At 36.8% G+C, this 19,493-nt stretch overlaps 1 protein-coding gene and 1 pseudogene across 13 annotated transcripts in view; both read right to left on the reverse strand.

The window, feature by feature from the left end:
• Positions 1-19,493, reverse strand: part of INTS6 (integrator complex subunit 6) — a 104,750-nt gene that overhangs the window by 36,305 nt on the left and 48,952 nt on the right. For all 13 annotated transcript variants that reach the window (XR_011259378.1, XR_011259383.1, XR_011259384.1 and 10 more), the window contains 3 exons: positions 9,317-9,500; positions 3,914-4,039; positions 2,105-2,259 (listed from right to left, as the gene is read on the reverse strand). Coding sequence is in view for 5 of the 13 variants with exons in the window: in XM_069601442.1 (XP_069457543.1) it covers positions 2,105-2,259; positions 3,914-4,039; positions 9,317-9,500 (465 nt within the window). In the remaining 8 variants the exon portion in view is untranslated. The remainder of the gene's footprint in view (positions 1-2,104; positions 2,260-3,913; positions 4,040-9,316; positions 9,501-19,493) is intronic.
• LOC138446528 (large ribosomal subunit protein mL53 pseudogene) lies at positions 11,598-17,007 on the reverse strand (annotated as a pseudogene).

Raw genomic sequence — 19,493 nt, forward strand, 5'->3', positions numbered from 1 at the left:
ATGAAAATACTAAGATGCATTTAACATACAAAATAATCCTATGAGATAGGAGTTATTATCTTTATTTAACAGATGGTAAATTGAGGCTTAAAGAAGATAATTAACCAAAGACACATGGCTAATAACTGGTAGAGCCATTCAGAACCAGTCTCTAATAAATTACATTTAATTTCAGTATCAGTACCTCTTATATGAAATCCTATTATTTATAGACATTTCATTTCCCCTCTAATATCCTTCAGTTACTAAAATTTGCCAGTTCTTTCCAATATCTCTTTTTTAACATTCTCTCTTCCATCATCTTAATTCAAACTCTTACTAGCTCTATATTGGGCTTCCCTGGTGGCTCAGACAGTAAAGAATCTGCTTGCAATGCCAAAGACCTGGGTTCAATCCCTGAGTCGGGAAGATCCCCTGGAGAAGGAAATGGCAACCCACTCCAATATTCTTGCCTGGAGAATTCCACGGACAGAGGAGCCTGGCGGGCTACAGTCCATGGGGTCACAAAGAGTCGGACACAACTGAGCGACTAAGCACAACAGCTCTGTATTAAGTCAACTATAGCAACAGTCTTCTAGGTAAACAGCTTACCTGCCAATTCATCTCCTGATTCTGCTGCATATAACCACCACCAGATTAATTTTCCTAAAGGAACACTGTTAAAAATGTCTTCAGTTCTATGAACACCACTGAGAAAAGCTCAAATTCCTTAACCTTGCATGTAAAGTCATGAGCAATCGTTTATTTAATAGTATTCTCAATGTCCTACAGACATATTATGAGCCACCTATCCTCAGATACTTTCCATTCCTCTAAATTCACCTTGTTCTTTTCTACTTTCATACTTTCAACATTGTTTCCTGTTCCAACTAAAATCCTACCCACATTCCAAAATCCTCTATGGCTTGTAACAATTTGCAATAGACCACTAGAGTAATATTGATAGATAATGCTTGTGATACTGGTTTTGGATTTCTTCCTATGCGGACTCAACATGTACCATATGCACTACTTTAAGTGTTAAATATAACTGAATAAACAACAATATAATATTTCATACAAATACGATAGCTGTTCTTTAAGAATTCTGAAAGGCTCCAGAAGAGAAATTAAAATGACCAAAGAAATTGAGAGCTCTCTAAGGTTAGACTAAAAAACTATGATGGTTCAATCAAAAAAAGGAAGATAATCTCTCACTGAAATGTATAAAAACTTTATTTCATGAACTATTTCATTAAATCCCTAATGAACAAAGGAAATATCACAGCTCTTGTATAGATTAAAAGTAAAAAATTATCCTGAAGAGCTGATACAGATTTAAGTATAAAAGGTTTCAAAGAGTTTAACTTAATTCATAAATGACAGCCAATTCAAAAGTTATTAAAGACTACTTAAAGATTTTTGAAATAACAATTCTTATCTTCTAAGGGTAACATCAAAAAAGCCACTGTCAGGCTTTCCCACAAAATAGTCCACAGCGTCCTCTGAGTTACTACAAAAAGTACTAATCTGAAAAATGTGTATTAACAAGACTGAATAAATATTTGTCTAAATTTACCCTATTATTATAAGAACCATATAGTGAATACTGATAATTCACCATGACCACTCAACAAGCCCCACTGTTACTAAAAATAATTCCTATAAATAAGACCAGAAAACCTTTTCTATCTTAAACCTCCAGACTGAGAACACTGAATATAACTAAAACTATGCAACTCAACATGAATTTCTAAGACTAAGTCCTAAAAGGCTGCAGGGAAACCATCAAAATTATTTTATAACTCTTCATTTAAATTCTGGATTATGTCCCCGAGAACAAATCCTTATGTTATTTATATATTTAGAATATGTATCTATGGTTCTGTAACCAGATGCCAATAATAAAAACATAAGCATAACTTCAGATTCTAAAGGAAACCGATGCCTCTTTTCTATTATTTTATAATGAACAACATAGTATACTAAAGCAAGTAACAGCTTATCATAGCACTTAAACATTTGTCTGGTTTCTATACAATAGCCACACCTTTAACAGACAGTAGTCCTTAAAGCTACTATGAGAAGCAGTTACTATTATGAAGTCACAATCTCTGGTACTTACTAGTGTTGGAGAATTCTGATCTGGCCAAAAAGATTCTGGAACAGGCCAATGACCTATAGGAACCCCAGTCTTAGGATTTGGTCTGACATAAATGAGTTTGTGACAACTATGCCAAGGCTGAGATCCAAAAGGTCTTGATATATCTGGCTGCCCATCTATAGCAAAGAAATTTTAAAAAGTAAATATCATTAAAGGAAAAAACATATGTTAAACTATGTCTAATATTACTTAGTAAAAATATCTTAATACTTGTTCAGTTCTGGATTTTCCTGTTTTTCTTAAACAGTAGAATACTATCACGACTAAGACTTTAAAATTTAGATTAGATCAGAATTCACGAGAGGGTAACATCAGCAAATTTCGACTCTTGAGTTCCACAACTGAAAGGAGGTCCCACAGCATCCTTTGCTTGGCCAATATACCTCACAGTAAATACTTGTTTAACATATGGCATGTTTTCCCCCACCAGATGATAAGGGCAAATAATCAATTTTTTCATCATCATGCTCAGCGTAGTAAATACTAAGTAACTATGGCTAAATACAGAGAAGGCAATGGCATCCCACTCTAGTACTCTTGCCTGGAAAATCCCATGGGCGGAGGAGCCTGGTAGGCTGCAGTCCATGGGGTCGCTAAGAGTCAGACACGACTGAGCGACTTCACTTTCACTTTTCACTTTCATGCATTGGAGAAGGAAATGGCAACCCACTCCAGTGTTCTTGCCTGGAGAATCCCAGGGACGGGGGAGCCTGGTGGGCTGCCGTCTGTGGGGTCGCACAGAGTTGGACACAACTGAAGTGACTCAGCAGCAGTAGCATGGCTAAATAAGTATTTTTTTAAAATCATTTTACCTAAAGCCTAAAAACTACAACAAAAGTCTAATATATAAATCCAGATTTGAGGCATCTACCTTTCATCTAAAACAATCCCAGAAAATGGTAACTCTCTTCAACAGTACAGTAAACATTTACTGAGTGCCTAATTCTAAGCAAAGTCCTAAAATAATTTAAAAATAAATATATTCCATGTCTAACAATTCAATTCTTTTAAGATTTTTTTTTAAATCGAACACAGCAATATAATTTATATAATCTTTCCATCTTCTGCTGTCATCTCCATGACCTTTCTCTTCTCCCAGTTACCCACTCTCCTGCCTTACCTCTGCCAAAGTGTCACTAACGACTTTCTAATTCTGGTTTTAAGCTATGTCGTACAAGGCAGAGGGTCCAGATGTAAGCCGTCCACTGGTTCTGGCAAAACTCCTTATACCCTCTAGCCAATATAAATAGTTCATGATCACCGAATATTAGAATAAAGCCAGGCAGGGCTCAGCTAGAGTTAAAAGAATCAAGTTGAATAGCAATGGCTAGTTTCTCATTTTTGGAACCACACCAACCATTTGGTTCTGATCAGTCTGATCTTTAGTAAAAATTGTAGCTAAGGAATTAAATAAACACCTAGGGCTGAACACTTATGAATCAAGGGACACGGAAGAGGCACATATGCTGGAGAGAGTCAATGTTACAATACTAAAAAAGGAAATACACTATTCTGTTAATGTTTAAAAAGGATTTTAGCTCTTATAAATTACCAGGCTATGAACAACCAATATAAAAAGGTGATATGACCAAACCACTATCGTACAACCTTGACTTTCCTATTTAGTCATGCCACTTTACCAATAGCTCTTTTGTCATCTTAATAATTTGACCTTGTCAATGTTAAAGCCAAATCATAGTAATTTTTCCGTTCTAGCTGAATACTTGATAAAGCAAGTTTAAAATATCTGTAGGAAAATGACAATAATACCTTCTACAGGGGAAGGATCTGGTCCTGCTTTCTCAAAGTTTATTACTACCCCACTTTGTACTTTCTGCACCAAGGATTCTAGACACTGATTAAGCATTCTTGGAGAACATACAGAGTATGAGCGGCCTGAAACAACAAAAAAAATAAAGTGAACTAGTTAGTTGCAAAAATTGCTACTTTAAACAAAAAAGAACCATAGTGGGGTTTTTGACAATACTGATTCACAAAAGTTCAATGGTAAAGTTTGGACTTTTCATTATCTAATGGAAAAGTAACTAAACAAAAAGTTATTTTCAATCAACAATTCCATTTTATGAGAGTGTGTAAGCTTTTCCTTCTAATTAAAGGTACGCAGAAAATAAAAATATTGGTCTGAACAAACCACAATGAAAAAAATCATTACATATATACAGTGTATCACATGAAATGAAAAATTTTTTAAAGTATATATAAATATAAAAAACTATTTTCCAACTGAGTTCCAATATAATTTATCTTTACTACACATATTGTGGTAAAGTATGGTAACTAACCCCCCAAAATCTTACACCTGCTAAAAAAAAATGTATCACTAAAAATTAATGCGAAGGACATAGAAGATACTCAATAATTATTTAAGTGATCTGCTGGCAGACACCACATATTTGAAGTATTTGCACTTTAAAATAATACACAGTAGCCTGTGCTTTTCTGAATTTCATTTGACTTAAAAACTTAGAAATTACCTATCTTAAATGAATTTCCCTCTTGAATATTTTAACCTATAAAACTTTTAGTTCAGAAGCATTAAAATGATAGTAATTAAGAAAAAATACCAGTGGAAAGACTTCTTTAACAGGGATTTTTTTCAATAAATACAGCCAGATTTGTGCTGTCCCATACTGTAGCCACTGGGTGTATATGGCTATTAAGAACCTGAAACAGAGCTAGTCCAAATTGAGATGTACAGTAATTATATAAAACATACACTTCATTTTGTAGACCTAAGATGATAATAATATCTCAATAATTTTAAAACATCAATTTCACATTGAAATATTTTATATATATTAATTTAAATAAATGATTCTATACAAATTAATTTTACCTGTTTTTAGGGTTTTTGTTGTTTTCCTTTCTTTTTTTTTTGGTCATACCACATGGCTTGAGGGATCTTAGGTTTCCCCAACCAGGGATTGAACCCAGGCAGTGAAAATGCAGAGTCCTAAGAACTGGATCACCAGGGAGTTCTCTACCTGTTTCTTTTCAATGTGACTACTATAAAATTTATCATTATATATGAAACTTACATATTTGCATGTTCTGATCTAGACCAGTGCTTAAAAATCATGACAACTAAAAATCTTTAATCAAACATCCTACAGTGTTATTTGTAATAAGCTCAATATGGAAAAATCCTATTCCTTAACAAATTGAACCAATTACTACCAAACATGTTATATTATTATCCTTGACATATCAAATTACTCATATCAATTTAAACTGAACACGTGATTTGCTGAAGGCTATTCAGAAAAGAGTAGCATTAGGCAATAGTGTGATTCAACTCCTCAGAGTCAGCTTTACTTAGGAAAACAAGTATCATGTAACAAATGGTTTACCTGGATGCAACAATGAAAGCCGTAATTATAAAAATACCCACCAATTACTGAGTGTCTGTGCACCTGGCAATATCCTAACCACTCTTATTATATTAATTTCTCTAATCCTAGCAACAATCATACAGGTTACTTTCTCCATTTTACAAATGAGAAAACTAAAGCAAAGAGGGATTAATTTATCCAAGTTAGTACAGCAGAGCAGCCGAGATTCAAACCCTTACAAGGCATCAGAAACATTCATCTGAATATACCATCTTCTTCCCTGAAAACCATGATGCTAATTTGCAATCAATATTTAAAATAAGAAAGTTTATATGGAACCACACTTATGTGAAAGAATTGGCAAATTAAAATTCTTCAAGTCAATTTAAACACATAAAAACGCTGATCCTCTTAATACATAAGGTATTTAGGAGATTATATAAAGGCTCATTATCTTATTTCATGATATTTAAACATATTCCAAGGATGTCAATAAAATCAAAAGTCCCTAAATATAAAATTGTGGCAAACCTCTACCCTTCTCTAACCTGTGTCGTCAAATATTAGTAAATAAGTTATGATTTTAATGACATTAAATTACTAACAAAGATTTTATGAAAATTAGAGAAAAAGTAAATAAACTTGAATCACTTATAAAAATAATAAAAATTCATTAACTCTTTTCAAAGTTAAAGCAAATTTAGACATCTTTACAAAGTGAGCCCACAACCTATGCCATGTTTCTCTTATTCTTTATGTCAAAACTTACCTCTTGGAATACTTGATACTTTGTACTAAAGGATAAAGAGTCTGAGATCACTCACTATATTTGTGAGAAAAACACACACTTTGAAGCCAAGAAGCTGGTTCACTTGTGTTTATGTAGGGTCCACAAAAAAAGAAAAAATCTAAACACAGCAATAAAGTGAAAAAAAAAACCAACTTTCTTCCTTAGGATTAGGAAGGATTTAAGTATTAATAAAATGGATTAAGACACAAAAGTAGTAATACTAAGTTGGCCAACAGTCCTATTTACATAAATTAAGAAAGTTAAATTTATTTAATCTAGAAAAGTCTTACAATTTTTATAAAATGCTTTTTATCCTCAATACTTCCACCAACATGTCTATTAGGTATTTTTTAAATTTGATACCATCCTTGTGCCTCCCCCCAACCTGCTTCTCCTGAATAACCATCTCAGTACATAGCACAGCCATTCACCTCCAATTGTTCAGACCAACTGAATTACCCAGGAATCATCCTTGATTCCTTCTTCCTTCATTACCCTCAGTCTTTCCTTTCCATCAGACCACCTCTCACCATCTCCAAACATAAACACTTGAGATCAAAGTACTATCACCTCTCCTAGTCTCCCTGCTTTCATTCCCACCACTTTACAGTACACTCTCATCTAGCAGTTGGAGTAGTCTTTCAGAAACAGAAACCAGATGTCAAAGCCCGCCAAGGACTTCTCATCACACTGGGAAAATAAATAATATTTATTACAGCCTAAAAGGCTATTCACTATTTGGCCCTTGACCCCTCTCGAAACTAACCTGTTATTCTCTACTTTTCCCTACATAAGCTTGTAGCCATATCAGCCTTCCTGCTGCTCCCCAAAATACAGGGCATGATCCTTCTCTTACTATTTCCTCTACAGAGGTCTTCATATGGTTTACTCCGTTATTCAGAGTTCTGTTCAGATGCTAACTGGTCTTACTGCAGTGATTATTTCATAATTTAAACAAATATCAAATCACTGTGTTGTACCTCTGGAACTAAAATGTTGTATGTATCAATTATACCTCAATTTTAAAAAGGAGAGAGGGTTGATGAAGACGCTACAACTATCATTTTAAAGGGATTAATATCTTTTAAGACACAGCTAGAAAATCCCATGGACGGAGGAACCTGGTAGGCTGCAGTCCACAGGGTCGCACAGAGTCGGACACGACTGAAGCGACTCAGCAGCAGCAGCAAGACTGATTTAATTCCCATTCAAACAAGTGACTTTAACATCAAGGTTAGAGATATGCAAATATAATTTATAAAAGAATAATTGTTGCTTTATTTAATTCTTTAGACAAGGAGTATAATAATTTCCAAGGATATGCAACATTTTAAACTGACTCAAATTGGGGTACACACATCCTTTAGGTTTACGGTTAAACGTCACCTCTCAGAAGACGCTCCAGGAAGACTCATTCTCGGCCTCATGGCCTCTGCAGCCTCACCCTGTTTCTTTACTTGACAGTAAGCAGAACTCTCAGAAACATGATTTACTCATTTTACATCATTTTATCTGTCATACAGCCCAAACATGTAAGCCTTCTGTCTATTGCTCCTGCTGTATTCCCATGATCAAAAACAGCTAACTGGTATCGAGTGAGTATTCATTAATTAAAGATAATAAAAGAAAAACGCTTACAATGACAATTATATAATTTTTAATGTATACATTAAAAATAGAATAAAATATTAATCACTTTGGCAACACATGCAAATTTCATTCCAATTTTTCCTTAATGAACATAAATTACTCTATAAAGGAAAAAATAAATGCATACACTATTCTTATCATTTAAAAATGCACAGAATTGTTAACATGACTGCATATTTGAACAGTACTCCACCAGTGGATGTTAGCTTTTCAGTTATTTCTACTTTTTTGGTGTTTTATCCTCAAAACACTTTTCAGTCAGCATTCATTGAAAATAAAGAAGAAAGCATACTATAAGAAAACGAGTGGCATTTGAGCAGTTTCCCATTACTGCTAGCAGGAGCATGAAGAAAAGCAAAGCACTACATTAGAAGAGGTTCAGGATGCATGTTTGTGGAAAGCTCCCTAATTCTTTGACCAACTAAGGTTTCTGGGTCACTGAAAGATACCATCAATGGTGATTTCTGAATCTTTTAACTTATCTACTTCACATACCTATCTATGTAGGCTATTCTTTTTCATCTGTGAAATCTGCAGGCTTCCAAAATCCACAGAATATTAGAAGAAAGGCACCTAAAACATTAATTAGACCTTATTTTCCTTTGACTTACACAGCCGGCTATGATGGCATCTCAGTGCATCAGCAGTGCATGGAGACTATGGCACAACCCAGGACACCAGTGAAAGAGTGGTGAGCCAGACCTGGACATATACCATCACTTCCTTAAGAGAGAACGACAACGCACCGTGAAAGCAAGAATACCATGCTTGTCATATTTACTACAGAAGGCCTAAAGCATGGACAGTGCTTGGTACACAGTAGGCACTCGATGCATACTGACATGAATTTAACCCACCTGTTAACCAACTGCACCATATAGAAGTTCTGAGTCTATTACATCTTCTGTTTCAAGAGTTTTACTAACATTCACTTAGTTAAGTTCACTGGTTAAGAGTTCGCTTCCTGTTTTCCTCTAACCTATCTCACTTCCTCTTTGCCTCTGGGTAAAACTGTACTTAACTAGGCATTAATCATTACATGGACAATGAGGTGATTCTTGAAATGTTTTGTCAGAGAAAATAATTCTATGGCATTTGTAAATCATTGGCAATCTTTATAGATAAGAAAATAAGTTTAACAACTTCAAATATTAGCATTTGCTATATGGTTAGAAAAAAATTATCATGCATTATCAGACCCAATAGTATTTACATCTTATTCAACAGATCAAAGACCTTCATCAATGTAGTTTTAACACGATGTATGTCTAGTAACTTCTAATAGTAACTTTGTAAACACGGAGTTGTTGAAATGCACATTTTAAAACATTCAGATAAAATCTGCTTAAGTCACTGAATTATCGCCAGCAAAAAACTTACCGCCTGTCACTTCACACATTGGTGTGATTGCAGAGTCATCTAAAGGCACACCTGTCAACTGTTCTGATTCTACGGACATCGTCCCCGGCAACCGCAACACTAATGCAAAGAGTCTCTGATCCCAACGAAAAGGTTCCTTGGTCAATTCACTTCCAGGCAAAGGAGAATTAAGAGGTAAATGAAGCTGAAAGGGGAAAAAAAAAAAAAAAAGATGTCCACACACTATGCCTCCCAAAAAGGCTACAATTATTACACTTACATTGAAACTACATCATGAGTCTCCTATTATTCAAATAAGCTAAAAAACAAAAGCTTATATATATATATGTATAGATACATGAAATAGCACATAAGATATTACTACGTCAGTTTTCTTAAGCTTTACTCTGAAGACCTTAATTGAAAAAAATAAATCTATTTCTGTAATGCTTTTCAGATTTCAGTATAACTCACCACTAGGTGCTGGGACTGCTTCCAAATAAATTGTTTCATTTCATCATTAAAACAAGCCTATGATAAATATCTTAGGATTCCTACTTTCTAGATGTAAATTAAAACACAGGTCCCAGAGAGAATAAATGATTTGGCTTCCTGGGTCCAAACCAGTGTTTTTTCTATCACACCACATCTCAAACGTTTCCACAGTTAAATGATTTAAATAGGCTTCATTTCATATGAAACACAGATCTTCCCAGAGCATCTGCTAAAAGTAAGCTATGTCACTCCAGTTATACTGTAAATGTACCAAAGGTAATGATTCATAATCCATCTAAGTAACAGTAGAGGGTTTGGGGGTTTCTTCCATGTGGTCTTTAATATATGTCTCTGCCCATCCCTTCTAAGACCTGGTCAATCAGAATCTAAGATTCTTAAGAAATCCAAAGCGCTTTAACGTGATTCTACTCTGTACCTCTGTAGTAACAGAGTCACAAGGCACCAAGAGATCCAGACCTTAATCTCATTCATAAGTAAAGGGGAGAACCAGACAGAATGTGCCTCATGACGGAAGGACACAACACTGAAAGGAAGGAAAACAGGAGGGAAAGCTGAATCTGAATTTAACCAAGCCTTCAGTTCCAACCGCCAATTTACTGGTAGTCCCTCAGGGACTACTGAGGATACAGGATCAACTTATCCAGCACCACAGAGAACAGTCAGTCAAACCCAGAATGCGGGACACTGGACAGGACACAGGACCTGGCATCTTCAATGAAACCTGCCACTGGGCAGGAAAGAGCAAAGAGTAGGGGTGGGGAGGGTGGCCAGAGCCATTAGAGAATAAGAGACAAAACGAGAGCAAAGACTTTTGGGACAGCTGGGAAAATTCAAAATATATGTTACTGGGATTATTAAGAACATTTGAGTGTGATAATGATACAGTGCTAAGGAAAACAAAAATCCTTATTACTTATAAAAAAATTTTTTTAAATGATATAAAATCCCACATCAGCATACTCAGGGACCGATTTATTCAAATACTGGAGTTTTCTTTAAATACAGAGCACATTTTAAAATATCACTTCCAAATTAATTGCCAGAGTTTACACTATTTTTGTCAAAAGCAAGATGACTGTATCGCTTATAGCCTTTCTAATTCTGACCTCAAAGATTTCTGAACTTGATAAATTAGGGGTTGAAGTCAGTCTATACTGACTTAAGAACTCAAGTCTCTTCACTGATTTATATCAAACCATTTAAAAAAAATCAGATTCAGTGCTAAGAAAAGAGCTTCTAGTGAAGCTCTGCTAAAATGGCACCTCTCTCCACAAGACTCATGCCAAGAGAACCTCCTGCAAGATTCCTCTATCAAGCCAGCCAAGACTTCGAGCCCATGGCCAAGAGTCATGAGCTTTTCATCTGGCACTGATCCTACTTTTAAGACAGAGGTTAGAGACGCTCAAAGAAATCTGGGCCAGGATGTTCCCTGAGGAAGGTTTTCTAACCTTAAAGGTTCTGTGACACTTGCAAAACAGCCTGGGAACTCCAAGCCCTTGCTGCTATCACCCACCACACCCTGCCAGATGATAAATATCAAAGCACCAGTGGCGCTGGAGGTTTCAACTGTTAGGGCAGTAGCTCTGCAAAGTAATGGTATCTGGCCCCGGCTCAAGAATCCAGTGGCTAACAGCACTGTAGAGACCTCATGTATAACGGTGGATAGGACAGTAGACCCCTACCATGTACACCCCCACCCCAATCAGATAATAATGAGCATTATCTGCTTACTGGCTAGATCAAGAATGTATTTCAAGTAAAACAAAAAGCCAAGAAGGTTCATGAGTATATTTTACACATAGCTGTATTAATTTTATAAATGTGTCAAATTTTTATTCATTATTTCTTATTATTTCTGCCTTCTCCTATCACTACCACCCTCATCACCAAAGAGGAGGGAAAAAAATTCCCTGTAACTGAAAGGCACTAGTAAAATAGTAAGGAGTGATGGCAAACAAACAGGTACAGGAAAAAGCCCCAAAGCTCAGTCATTCATAAGGACTCTACACAGAGTTCTATTTAACTGGCTTTTTTTTTTTTTTTTTTTGCAGATTCAAACAACCACAGATCATGTAGTATTTATTTTAAAAAGAAGCATATAGGAGCACCCCTGCAGTTCAAACCTGCCGTTGTTCAAGGATCACTATAGACAGCACGCAAAGATTATCAGTTTTATTTTGGACAAAAAGTGTTGCTAGAATTTGGAGAAAATTGATAGTAGGTACCTTGACTATATAGCACAGAACTTAAGATTAGAGCCAAACAGAAATATAGGATTTTACCCAAGAGGATAGTTCAAGTCATGACAGAAGACAAGACGCCTCAAAAATAAGAGGAAGGAGAGCAGTACACCTTTATGGTCAAGAGAAGACAAGGGGCCCAAGAGGAAGAGAAGCCCCACAAGGAGTGAATTAAGAGCGGCAAATGCGACTGGAATGGAAAGATGAGGACTGGGAAAACAGCATTTCTAATAAGAGTAAGAGGTACCTTGAGTAGCAGAAGGAGCAGCCAAATTCAAAAGGGTTACGCAGTGAGTGATGGTAAGAAACTGAAATAAATTCAAATTTGTCCGCACCCCTCCCATCTTTCCTCGTCCCAGAAACACCGGTTAGGTTTGTAGTCACAGGCCTCTTCTTTTTTTGGCGTTCTGTGGCCCTCCAGATAGTGATATGAGTAATTAAGTTCTTAAATAAGTGTCCTTAGCAGTCTTGGGTTAAAATCTGTTGACTGGTCTCTTCTGTGCTGTCAGCACCCGGTTACTGGCACTCGGCTTGTCCCCGCTCGCCGCCGCGCCCCTAGCCTGGATGTGGGAGGCAAAAGCAGTGAGCATTTCCTGGGCGGTCAGGTGAGCACCACGCATTATCAAGCGATGCCCATCTCCGAACAGCACGTCCACACAAAGCTCGGAGCCGTCGTGCCTCACGTCCGCAATCACTGAGCAGTTGAGGTTTGTGCAGCGAACCTTCTCGCTGCTCACCGCCTGGAGGAAGGTCCTCGTCGATTCCACGTTCTTCTCGAAGGGGCAGAACTGAACCCAAACCTGCTTGACCGAGCGGAGTCCGAGCCGAGCCAAGGCCGCCGCCATGGTGACACCCTTAACTGGCTATTAAAATATGTTATAAGACAGAATATTTCTTGAAACTTATATTTGTTCTCCTGTTTTTATGCCCCTACCAAATATTCAGCATGTGGGATCGGGGAACTTAAAGATGCATAAAAAACATGGTTCCTCTACTCCAAGATTTCTGAGGACAGGGATCATGCTCCTAAATGAATCAGTTTTAGAAATGTGTTTAAAGACAAGCTGACAAACAAAAAGAAGACAGAAAGTCACAGTATTGGCTACCAAAATATTTATTAGGATTTTTATTTCTGAATACTTTACAGGAAAACAGTTTTATAAAAGCTGTTTTCTGAGGCTTAACTGCAGGAAACTTTAGTAAGAAACTACTCAAATTCAAATGCCTGATGATGCAAAAAGTTATTAACAACAATTATACTGTAGGTGTTGGAGAAGACTCTTGAGAGTCCCTTGGACTGCAAGGAGATCCAACCATTCTAAAGGAGATCAGTCCTGGGTGTTCTTTGGAAGGACTGATGCTGAAGCGGAAACTCCAATACTTTGGCCACCTCATGCGAAGAGTTGACTCATTGGAAAAGACCCTGATGCTGGGAGGGATTGCAGGCAGGAGGAGAAAGGGACAACAGAGGATGAGATGGCTGGATGGCATCACCGACTCGATGGACGTGAGTTTGGGTGAACTCCGGGAGTTGGTGATGGACAGGGAGGCCTGGTGTGCTGCAGTCCATGGAGTCACAGAGCCAGACACAACTGAGCGACTGATCTGAACTATTATATGGCAGACATTGTTCTAAACACACACACACACACACACACACACACTCACTCATCCATTTCTGAATCAATCTAGTGATTTTGAACCACTAAATCCTAAATCTTATGAACATTTTAGAATGATTTCCTTTTATAAACCAGTCCCCCCATGACTCTCTGATGGAAAGAGGCACTTTTTTCCCCTTTTGCTATTCACTTCCAGTTCTCAAGTACACAGGTAAGGCAATAAGAACAACACAAGTAAATAATAATAATAACGGCTTGCATAGTGAGCACTCACTATGTATGTGTCAAGCACCATTCCAGGAGCTTTTCATATTTATAACATGTTTATAACAAACCAGTGGGGTAGGTTCTATTATTATCCCCAGTTTATAGACAAGCTACAATGTAAAATTGTGTGTCAGAAGATACCTGTTTGCAAAACACAGACTTAAATAAATCCTGCTATATAATCAAGTTTAGAGCATCAAAGAAGGACTGCAAATTTTAAAAACTGGATAAATCATGTGAAATTCAATTAACTTAACCATAACCATGACATTACTGGTCTTTATTAGGGTCTTCATAAAATTGTACTTTGCAAAGTTTCAGTCTAACGGACTAAATAATAAGCAAAGACAACTATTTATACTAACCAAGTTTTATTTTTACTTGAATACAATTGAGGTTTTCTGTATTACTATTTTAATTGATTAATTTTATTGAGCTCACCATTCCAGGTTTCTTACATTACCTTAGTAGCTGACAGAAAAAGAAATTAACTTCAATCTAAACTAAGGAAGACTGTCCTACTTTTCCTTCTTTCCTTTGGAGAACTATCTTACTGTCCTTTCACCTTTTAGTCTTTCCTGAATTTCTTAAAAATATATATATACAATTTATTTCTCCATAGGTATAAAAAACAAAGGGCAGATTAGGACGGTGAGAGTCTATCACTGAGCATATTCAAAACTTCAGGTACTTAAAAAAGTATAACTTTCTCTTCACTTGTTTTGTATTTATTTATGGTTCAGTCCCTAATTATTTATGATTTTGCTAAGGCTGGACTACGGAACAACTTAAATTTTATTTAGTTATTCACTGAGTGCCTAGCACAAGCAAGGCATTATTTAATAAGGACTATACCAACCCAAATAAATAAGATTCAGAAAAAGTTTAAGCTAGCTGTCTTGATGATAGCCAATTAAAAATTTTTAAAACTTTAATATCAGGATTCTCATATGCTAATACATATTTTTTAAACTTGTAGAATGTAGAAAAACAAGTAAAAGGCAGCAAACAGTAAAAGAAGATAAATTTCTTTTAAAAACATTTTAAATTCAGGACCCAAAGAGAGTTTTTTTCCTGGTACACAACCTGACTGACTCCTGGATGATGATCACACCAGAGCCCATCGTGAGAGTCAGGTGACTGATGTCATCTGTACTAACTCTTAGCAGGTTTCCCCTTGCATTTGGATGTTTTGCCAGCTGGTTTTACTACTGAAGTAATTCAAATTATAAACCCTTTAATAATAATCATACTTCCCATCTAAGTTTTAATGACCTATTTCCCTGGCTGCTTATCCTTCTCCAGTTTAAGAGAATGCAAGAAGGATCTGATTCTTCTGTGTCCCCCCCATAGCATGTATCAACTGAAAGAATAAATGAAGTCCCTCCCATCCCCTGCCTGAGGCAAGTACTAGAGTGCAAGTGGAACAAGGGCTACAGAGGGCACAGCACCAGCCAGCGTCCTGCCAGCAAGATCTGTGACTCCCTACCCTCACACACACACAGATATGGACCCCAACACACACACAGGGGCTCCACTGCCACGTTTGTGGTGGGTCTCAGAACCAGCCAGTCCTGTCTCCAAGAGCTAAGGTATTCTTCTGCCCTGCGGTATGAAACCAGCTGATCTCTATGTCCCTTGTACGTACCCACACGTAGAGGATATGAAGACATGAGCTACAACATCTACCTGACACCGACAGCAGAGACAACCGCTATGTACGGCGAAGCCATTACAACTCCTCCATCAAGCTCAGTGTACCATACTCATAATGAGAATTTACACATGGACATACTTCTACCGAGGCCATACAATACAACCTCATAAATTCTAGCCTTAGAATTTAGAGATATAAACAGTGTGGCCAAATATTTTTTTCTCGTAAACATTTTTTACCTCACACACCAAACCATCTCCCATCTTTTAGCTTAATGCACTGGCCTAATACCAATGAACTTGGCACAGTAACAAAGAAGTAATTAGGTCATTACTAATATAAAATTTTAAATTGTTACCATGCAGGGCATTTCCTTAAAAATTAAGAATGGAGATCACAAATCAAGCTGTAACTCAGGAATTATTTAACGAAAGGCAACACAGCAGACACTGTAATTTCCTACTTTCAAGAACAATAAATAAGTGTAGTATGTTATGATATGTGCAACAGTAAAAGTATGCATGAGGTACAGAGGAATAATTGATTATTGGTAACTGATTATTTGGGGGATGAACCAACAAAGGCTCTCTGAGAAAACAGCATTTGAGTTACTTTGAATAAAAATTTTAATGAAACTCTATAACCTTTTGAAGATTACAGGGCATATGCAGAGTGAAGATTAAGATCAAAAACATAAAAGGCAAGAAATAACAAATACTGGAATAAAAAAACGAAATTAAAATTCAGAACTGCTGGAGAGCAACATTCAAAGAAAAACTGAAGACTGTAAGGATTTCCTATATAAAAAATAGGTAACTATTAAAGACCTACTGCATACCTCAGGGAATTCATTTCAATGCTCAAACTACAAACTACATGGGAGAACAATTTTAAAAGGAGTGAATACATGTATATGTAAAACCGATTCACTTTGCTGCATAGCAGAAACACAACATTATAAATCAACTATACTCCTATTAAAATTGGAAAAAAAAGAATGGCAGGATTTTAATAAGGGAGAGAGAGAGGAATAATATTCAGAGGAAATAAGCATATGAGGAAAGAAACAGGAAGCATTCAGGAAATTAGTAGCCTATTTCAGGTCAAGTTTAGAGAAAATATTGGAGAAGGAAAGGGCAACCCACTCCAGTATTCTTGCCTAGAGAATTCCATGGACAGAGGAGCCTGGTGGGCTACAGTCCATGGGGTCGCAAAGAGTTGGACACAACTGAGTGACTAAGACACACTTTAGAGAAAATACAGGGGAATGATAAGGAATTTTTCTTCATCTGCTAATAATTTCCTAGTCTTTCCGTTCTACTAAAATAACTCCCACATTAAGTCATCGGTGATCATTTTTTGGCCATGATTGTAGATGACAGTATTCCAGGTCTAAGTCTTAACAGGCCTCAAAGCGTCACTGTCAAGGCATTGAGATCCAGCTACTGGGTAAAGAAGCATGAACTAGACCCTTGCATGATAAGATACCTTATGGAGAGACAGACGTCACAGAGTCAAGAAGCCAGTACCCAGGCAACAGTGAGCACCAAAGCCCAAGAAATGTAAACAAGGCCATCTTGGATGTTCTAGCCCCAGCTAAGTTCCCAGCTCAATAAAGCCAACTCAAAAGTTTTTGAGAAACAATAAACTGTTACTGTCACAAGTCACTGAGATTTAGCATGATTTATTATGCTTCCCAGCAGCATTCAAAACTATTTACCACCCTTTAGAAACACACTCTCCATTGGCTTTCACCTTGAAATATTCTCATGGTTTTCCCTGCTGCTTCTGCTGCTCCTCTGTCTTCCACTCCACCACCCCCCTCCACCTCTAACACCTAGCCATTCCATACTGCAGTCTCTCAAGATTTATACTCAAAACACAATCCACTTACTCACAGCTTCAAATACTACCTACACTCAGCATCTTAAAATTGTGCATGTCCAGCCTAGATCTTTCTTTTGAGTACCAAATATTCTTCTGTCTACTTACCATTCCCTTTCGAATGGCTCAAAGGTACTTCAAACCCAGCTTGCTCAAAACTGAACTCATGATTTTCCTCCAACCAAAATGGAACTACTCTCTCAAGATCTCTTAGCTCAGTGAAAGGTACCACAATCTATCCAGTTTTGCAAGAAGCCATCTCCCTCTTCCTTATACCCCTCAAAAGCACTATACATCAGCAAATTTGGTTGATTTAACTCTCTAAATATTTCCTGCAACTGTTGCTTTTTTCTCTTTTATTATCACCAACCTCCATGATCAAGTTACTGTCAGAACTAACAATGCCTAACTGGTCTTCCAACATCTGCTTGTCTTCTACTCCTCCACCCCCTCTCCCCAGATAAAACCCTTGGAAGACTTCCTATTGCAGTCATATTAATAACGGTACTTGGCATGGCCTCAAAACTCTTTGTGTGGTCAAGCCCAACCTTCTTTCCCATTTTGTACAATGATCCTTCTTCTTTTACGCTGCAAGTCGCATAAGCCTTATTCTAGTCCCTCAGTCTCAAAACACTCCCCTCGGGAAAGAGCCTTTGTACAGTGCCTCTACCTGGTATGATCCTTCCCATTTTATGTGTAGTAAGTCCTCCTTACCTCTCCAAATCTCAGCTTTCAGTGACCTTCTTGACTAGATCTAGTATGCCCTTAAGCTCTCAGAGTACATACTCCTCCCTTTTGTAGGATACATGATCACTGCAGTTTTACTGTTATCGCATGATCCTTTTATTAATGTTTGTCTTCTCAACTAGACCCAAGGGGGCAGAGCTCCTGCTTGTTTTACCACTTGATCCTTAGAGCCTAGCAGTGTCCAGTTCTCAGAAGGAACTCAATAAATACGGCTTCATGAATAAAATGGATGGATGGATAAATAAGGTAACTGGCTTAACTGTGACAGGTACTGAGAAATCTAGTGGACAATAAAAAGCAATGAAATGTTTTGGACAAGTGGAATCATACACCTAAATTGTGTGCTTTAGAGTAATTATAGCCAGAGAAAAACAGACTGAAGGAAACCAAGACAAGTTAAGGAGTTGAATAACAGTTTAAGAATAACACCAAGGCAAAAGGAATAGGAATGAAAGCAAGAAACAAATTAAGAAAACAAAAAGCAAGCGACCAAGACCAAAGACAATGACAGAGGAAAAAATACAGATTATGATATGACCCCTAAGGCTCTGACAATTCTCCACCTCCACTAATACAGTAATGATTTAACATGCTCAAATGATAATAAGTTACTCTAACATACAAAGCATGACTTTTCAAAATATGAGAAACTAAAGCTCCAAAAGGACATACACACTCTGAAAAAGAGCATTTTTTCTTAAAAGATGCACAATAATGTTACCAACTCTACCTTATAACTACATACAATTGTTATATAGTATTCTAAATTCTTTGGAATCTAACATTTAAAATGAAATAAATTATAAAATATTAGATCAGAAGGCTAACTTAAAACACAAAAATACAGTAAAGGCCTGGCAAATCAGTTTGAGAATCATTATTTCCTAGGGAACTGAAAGCATTTAATGCTTCCAGCAATAAGCACTTATCAACCAAACTTTGAGTATGCTATATACTTACTTCCCTATCATCTGGAAATACATTGTGCCCCCTAAAAATAACAATAACAATCTTTCCTTGATAAATCAAAGATGGAGTGAGAGATAAAAAGTTAAAGACCTCTTGTTCATTCCAAATATCGCCCCAAATCACACATCAACTTGACAGGCTGACAATCTGTCATTTACTGAAGGGTGTGCCAGGGTTTTAATTTGATACTCTGCTTAAATCATCACATTTAATCCTCCAACATACTTGTCACCTATAACTTACAGAGTCTAAGGTATATCACCAGTTTAATGTATCTCCTTGCTTCTCCAAACTTT

The sequence above is a fragment of the Ovis canadensis genome, chromosome 10, assembly GCF_042477335.2.
Source record: "Ovis canadensis isolate MfBH-ARS-UI-01 breed Bighorn chromosome 10, ARS-UI_OviCan_v2, whole genome shotgun sequence".
NCBI lineage: Eukaryota > Metazoa > Chordata > Mammalia > Artiodactyla > Bovidae > Ovis > Ovis canadensis.